Below are 7,017 nucleotides of genomic sequence, written 5' to 3'. Positions count from 1 at the left end.
AGTAGACAGCTGGAAAATAATAAAAAAAAAAAACACTCTGTACCATCTAGGTAGTATTTCAATAAATATTTGATTTTTGTCTTGCAAGTTAAAAAAAACCAGCATTGCCTTCAATAAATTGTAAAAAAAGTTAAGTGAGATGAAAGGGTTTGTTGACACCCACTGGTATATCCCAGAATTAAGGTGCTCGTTGAAATAACGTGCTGTTTGTGTGTTGAGTTAAAATTTTGTCTGTTCTATGAAAAAAGGAGAACATTATGTGATAATTTTAATGTCCCCCAGTTTCTTTAAAAATTTAGAGTTAAACAGTTTTTGCCATTATATTTGCCATTGTCATACAGTTAATGGTTTGTGATAGGAATTTCAAACTGCTCAAAAACTGGACTGAACTAAGTTTTCTTAGTATTGTTGTGAACAGGAGTTTAATCATAAAGAAGTATATGTTATCCAATTTGATAGTATTTTTGATATAGATAAAATGTATATTTTTACTAAATAGATAAACTGAAACTGCCATTAAAGGAAAATTATGCTACTTATGGAAAGGATGTCCATTTTCCCCATTGTTGCCATTATTGTGTTCATTCTGACTTAAGAAGTTGAATTTTGTTGAAGCATTTGTGAGATTTTTGTGTAAACATTTATTGTTGCTGATTTTGTGAATGTACACTTTTATTTTGATTATGGAATGATATAAGCAAGTGATACTTCTTCATCTGAGTATGAGTAATTTGCACAAATTAAACTGGTCAGTGATTTTTGTCAACTTTGTATATTGTCATAAATCCACCATGAAGCTCTTGCTTTTACTGCACTGGTGTAATATCTACACATAAAATCAAAATGATATTTGAAATAAAACAATAATAATTAAAAGCTCTGTCACAGTACTGATTTATTGATCATGTATATTTAACTACAGAGGGACTTTCATGGATTTTCTGTTGTTTTAAATATTCCAAGGTTCTTTACATACACCCTGTGTTCCTTCTCCAGTTCTTTTGTCATATAAGTATCAGATGTGTACTGCCCTGCTTCTGAGCTTGGTGCTGATATTACTACAATTGAAATCCAAGGAAGGCATGAAGTTACGAAAATTAATGGAATAAATAATAGTAATAAAAAGCAACATTACAATATGTTTTTCATGCAATTTTTTGCCATGATTTTGTTTTTGTTCATTCACTGGATGTTTAAATACTAATAAGCTTATAATAATGACAAAAGGTCTTTTCAAAATCATCGTCTGCTTCGCTCTTGCTGCAAACAATTCCCATGTTCTTTAAAACATAACGCAACTTGATTTGTGAAAATAATGGCGTCCCTGAATACCATTCTTAATTCCTGAATGCGTATCGTGGAGACTAGTTGGCGTCTGCTCTCCCAGGATAGCCATTACATTTGCCATTGGCATACATTTGGGGTGATGATTTAAAAATCTAAATCCTGACAGAGATGCGCCTGGGTGAGTACGAGACGCATCACGCATCAGAGTCCTCACGGTGCAAGGATGTTCTTTTCAAATTCGTAATTTCAGAATAAGATGCGAAAATAAATTGATGGAAATATCAAATAAAAAGTGCAGACTATTGCAGACGAGCGGAAAAGGCAAACATCTAAAGTGTAACGATATGTCTACGGTCCGTTTGAATAGGTTTATAAATATAAGAATGTTAGAATTTTCAGACTTCGGAGAAAAAAAATTAAAATCAGTGTACCGATTAAAATCTTATTGTTTCCCTTAAATTGTGTAAATTTCTTTTTTCTCTACTTAATATTTTCGTTCTAACATCAGTTTCACAGGGTCTGTTGATTCTTAAGCTTTCTGTAGTTTGGCAAGGCGCATTCAGGAATATACCAAAAAAAATTTCATAATTTTTAAAAACTTTCTTCAGTCTCAAAAAAAAAAAAAAAAAAACCCACTATTAATAAATTTATCCAATCAATTTTATCGTTTATATATTAATCTCATTTATCTAATTATTAATTTTCTGGCGTTATCATGAACGTCGTTCCTACAGCATTTTTACACGATCCTTGTTTCGCACGCCAGCTCCGGGAGAACCCGACCATGGCTGATAAACTTTCCATCCTTCAGACATACTGGTTTCCTTGTACGTGGTGCGGTAGAGGCACATCTGTAACATGGAGAAAGCGTTCACAAGAGGAACAGCGTCGCACACCACGTTGGCCGGAGGTGGGTAGGGCGACCGAGGTTTTTTCTTTTGGTATGTGGGACGGTTGTTCTGACTCCATTCTGTGGGTCCCAAGACTATCGGCACCAGTGTCTGCAAGGTTTTAGAGAAATGTTGTGAAAAAAAAAATCTCAGCATTTATAAAAGTTTTATGATGTGTATATTATAACAGAATTTTGGGAATCGGATCTGCAAAATTGCTCACATTTTTAGTTGGCAAAGTGAGTACATTACTTGTTACTTTATTCATCACCGTACCATGGGTGAGAGGAAAGAATTGACAAGGCAAATGCAGCTTTGATACAATCGGCAATCCTCGGCTCATTCCGCAAGCTCCATACTGACATTGTCGAGTGCGGAGACATCCGAGTAGTTCCGAGTGGCTTTGATATTCAGATGAGTTTAAACGAAGTTAACAACAACAACAATAAATAAATAAATAAATAAATAAATAGACGCCATAATTTCATAATCAACAATAATGCTAATAATGAAATTTACTTAACTAATAGAAGCACATAAAATATAGATAAATAAAAAAATTGCACACTAACAAATAAAGATAATTAAGTATAAAAACAAGCATGTTTTGCACAACGGGGATGTATTGCTTTATGACTTCACCTGTATGAACAACACGTACAGAGAGAGACCTGTACCTTAGCCTTTTAACCAATTCTATCTGACAGAGTAACAAACATTTTTTCAGGTGCTTGGATCATGAATCTCATTACAAGAAATAAAAAAATCTTGAAAACAACGGGAGCTAATAGTGAAAATAAGCTTTAAAAAACGCAAAAATATTTAGTAAAATATGGAACACCGGCTTACTAATTTTATCTATTTGAAATAATTATTCTAAAACTTTTTTTAATTCATTTTTTTTTCTCATTGCTCCCCTGATGGCTATGTGTCAAACTGCATGGAGTCATACTCTTGATGTTACAGTCAAACAGTCCTCTCCAGATCTGTAAATTATTACCCCCCATTTACTATGAAAGTTGTGTTTGATGAACGGGCTTGATTCGATAAAATACCTGTCTGATATTTTAACACTGGTTGTCATAATTTTAAAAACCACAGCGTTGTTAATAAATCAATTCTCCATTGTGGGAAACCCACAAATCACCATACAAATAGTGCAGTAAATTTCGCCTAGGCTAACCACACTTAAAGTTAATGTCTTAACATAAAAAACGGAGACCTTATAGTGATCAAATGTAGTACTTTAGGTATAGTATTATAGGTATAGAGGTAAAGAGGTATAGAATCAATGTACATGTACCAGTGCTATTTTCTAAGTTTAACCCTGCTGTTTAAAAAGTTTTTGTAAAGGCTGATTTTAAATATCTATACACGACTTCGTTCCAGAACTCTTTTTACTCTGATAAAACCTTTAACCTGCGCACGTGCATTTTAGCGATTCAGTTTAAGAGATACACAGTTTATCTTGTAGTAATGTGCTCTGGTGTCTGGTTAACAGGTGTCTACCCACCGAAGCATGGAGAAATATACAGCATCGACTTGTAAATCGTCTTCCTCTTCATCTGCCTGTCACCGGCACCGTAATTTGGTTCTTATTTTAGTTCTCCCCATCTCTCTCCCTCTGACATAATTTTACGGTTACGGTAGTTATATCTATTGTGTTTTATTGAACAGATTGCCCTGGTTATTTATACCTATAGGCCTATATCTCTTATTTGTATAATATATACATAATCAAAGTAATTCCTCACCCTCCCCCCAAGACGGATCTAAGATATTTCTGTAAGAAAGGTGGGAAGAGACAGTCGCCTCCTTTTTACAAAGCCTTATGCGATAAATAAATAAATAAATAAATAAATAAATAAATAAATAAATAAATAAATAAATTTAGGAGATCTCATTTATCTGTACTCACCTTCCGTCTAGACCATCCCAAGCCGCTTCGTCGCTTAGTGGAGCACTCTAGTATATAGCCAATCTCCACACGCTCGGCCGCAGGGTCATTGGGAACTACACACGGTTCCAATTCCTTCGGGAACTTTAACCATACAAAAGACAGTCCACGTATATCAGATTTGGGCTTTCCGATCACAAACTCCGCCAGTAGGGAATGATCTGATATCCGTAACTCGTTCGCCAGTCTGAAGTTAACAATCTGGTAAAATTTGCATTTGATTTCCCTCTTAGAGAGTCGGTGTCCTATGGGTATCAGCGCGACTTCGTCTCTCTCGGGGACCCGCACCGACTCAATGAGCAATTTCTCTGAGCTGGCTGGGCAACACGCGAGTCCAGTGCAACAGAATTCGGTGCTGGAATCGGCTGTAACTTCGCCATACTTAAATATAGTAGAATCCAAACAACGCTGAACAAGAAAATACACTTTGGGCGTGGTCATAATTCTGGCACCGCTTGGTAGAGAGAGTTCAGCCACAGCGTAGTATACGACGCTGACCCTTTGCTGACCATTTGAGGACACATAGGTCATGGAGCTGGGGATGTCATCGGGCAGAGTGAACTGGAACGGTAAAGGTGCCCGGACCGCTATTTGTCCGAAGTCAAAGGACAGGCTCAAGACGTGCTCGCCCTGCGCGTACACCTCGCGCGTACGCTTCGATTTCCGAAACATCGTGGTGGGCTCCTGCAAGATGACGTACTCCCCCAGAACTTTAATCTTCACTCTGACGTCACACGGGTGACACATGTCAAGCATCACGTGACCCGTGATGACGTCACCTGGATGATGCAGGTAGTACTCAGACAGGATGCCCTGGGAGTTGTGTGAAGTGAGCGTGTTTTCCGCGTTTAGTTTGAGCAGGTAGCTCGCGGGTGTGTCGATATAAGGGACTTGGACTACCCACTCCGGGATGTGACCGGCGATGTTGAGGTCGAAAGACTTCACAAGGTGGCCGAATTTACCTCTATAAGGCGGCGGCGGCGGCGTAACGCGTATTTCGGGTGGACTGGGCTGGCCTGGGCGACGGCAATATTTGAAAAAGTCCCCGGAAAGAGCATTTGAAGAGAGGTTCAGATTTCCGCCGGGAGTGTTGCGGTTTAACGTTGGTGATTTTTCCGTCATTTCTGCGACGGGATGGACGTTTTGGTACGCGCCTTGAGGTCGGTTGCAATATTTCATCATTTTCGTCTTTAACAATCAGTAACAATTAAAATGTGGGGTTGTTCTATTTCTTCTCATGTATATTGTACACCGTGATGCCTTCAGACATGTACCTCCTGTCTTCAACCATCAGTGTTGTGTGTTCCTCATCATTTTTCATTCTCAGAAAAGTTTGACTTCATTGATTGCATGTCAAAAGCAATTTGCTATCAGATCACGCCAAGGAGTGAAATTCATGTCAGGGATGAAAGATGACAAATTCAGTGAAATATAATGTTGAAATATACTGTATCTAGCCAAACTCTATCCAACAATATTCTCCTTTTCTTTCAATATTTGAAGTACTGTTTAATTTACTCTAGGCGGTCGTTGGTAATTATTACTCACAAGTCCCCAGTGGCATGAAAATAGACTTGATCGCGGCGAGCAAGGGATCGATTCACAGTAGTCACCGGCTCTGTCGCGATGTCCCAGTGGCTTCAGATAAAGTACTGACTTTCTGTGAATATATTGAGTAGGCCAATCAAAATAGCAACGTTCTGCACATTTAGAAAGCAGTGTGCAAAATGTAAACAGTCAGTGCACAGCGTTACATGTTCTCTGCGATAAAGTCCCCTCTCTGGAGTGAATATTTAATTATAACAGTCCGTACTTTAAATTTCAAATGTCGTATTCAGTCTGTGACAGTCTTAACGACCCATCAGGACGCTGAATAAAACGCTTTATTCATCCCAGGTTGATCCAAGTGTCACATTAATTTTAAAGTTGACATGTAAAACAGGTCGAGCATTGCGCGTTAATTGTGTCAATGTGCTGAAACCCTTAATGCAATGACACTTAGCATATATATATACAGATCGTGTCAAATGCTGTTCCGCGTTTTAGCTCAAGGTTGCCTAGAGATACATATCGACTGCTATCACTACACTTTGAGGGAGGGGGCGCCACTTGGTGACGAGGTAAAGATCCAGACACGACCTAGACCCCATTCCCACAGATTTTAGATCGATCTATCCCCGTAGGGAGTCTCACTAAATTACTGTCAGCTTAGCCGGCTTAAATGTCTGTCCCATCTACTAAAAGCTGTAAGGGGGTAATTAACTTCCGTGCGCGGTCGGCTGACAGCAATTTAGCGTGAACCCCCAGGGAGTTAGGTCGATCTAGTTGGATCGATCTAAATCTCTGGGAATGCTCTCTAAGAGAAGCGTGTTTCTGAGATACGCTCGCATTGTCTATTTAGATCAAATGTAGAGCATAATTTGTCTCCCCGACTTGTGCCAATATTATGTCGTGTCGCATAGAGGGCGCCCGGCAAGAGGTCATGTAGACCACTATAGTTTTAGGCCATTTAGACCACCAAACAGCAGTTGCCCTAAATTCCTTCCATATAAGCGTTTGCACGGAAGCCCTACCTGACAGAGAGAATAGACATGACTATCCCATTTATTCATTTATTTTCTTATGGTTTTGTTTCGTATGAATTATTTTAAAAAAAATCCTGGCACTGCAACGTCCCGTGAGCTAGTAATATTACTTTCTAACTGGTATTCCTAGCTTGGGAATATACTAGTACTGCAACACGTCAAGCTACGCCTTAAACAGTTTTACTGGCAAAATTGTGGTCCAGCGTACTTTCAATAGGTGTCAACAATATCTCTTATGTCCACGTTGTTCCACCAAACTGATGAATGGCTATTAGTAAAATCACTGGCCTTATGCTCA

General features: G+C 38.5%; 1 protein-coding gene across 1 annotated transcript; it reads right to left on the bottom strand.

The window, feature by feature from the left end:
• Positions 1-1,931: 1,931 nt before the first annotated feature.
• LOC147759685 (uncharacterized) lies at positions 1,932-6,060 on the bottom strand. Its single transcript, XM_086997718.1, has 2 exons — positions 4,096-6,060; positions 1,932-2,288 (listed from the first exon to the last, which is right to left on the bottom strand). The coding sequence occupies exons 1-2, from the start codon at positions 5,314-5,316 to the stop codon at positions 2,016-2,018; spliced, it is 1,494 nt and encodes a 497-aa protein (XP_086853844.1). The 5' UTR covers positions 5,317-6,060; the 3' UTR covers positions 1,932-2,015.
• Between the last annotated feature and the right edge of the window lie 957 nt (positions 6,061-7,017).

Source organism: Lingula anatina, chromosome 10, assembly GCF_051362555.1.
Source record: "Lingula anatina isolate TDL-2025a chromosome 10, LinAna3.0, whole genome shotgun sequence".
NCBI classification, from domain to species: Eukaryota; Metazoa; Brachiopoda; class Lingulata; order Lingulida; family Lingulidae; genus Lingula; species Lingula anatina.
The sequence above is the reverse complement of the archived record's forward strand: the minus strand, read 5'-3'. Positions and strand labels throughout refer to the sequence as shown.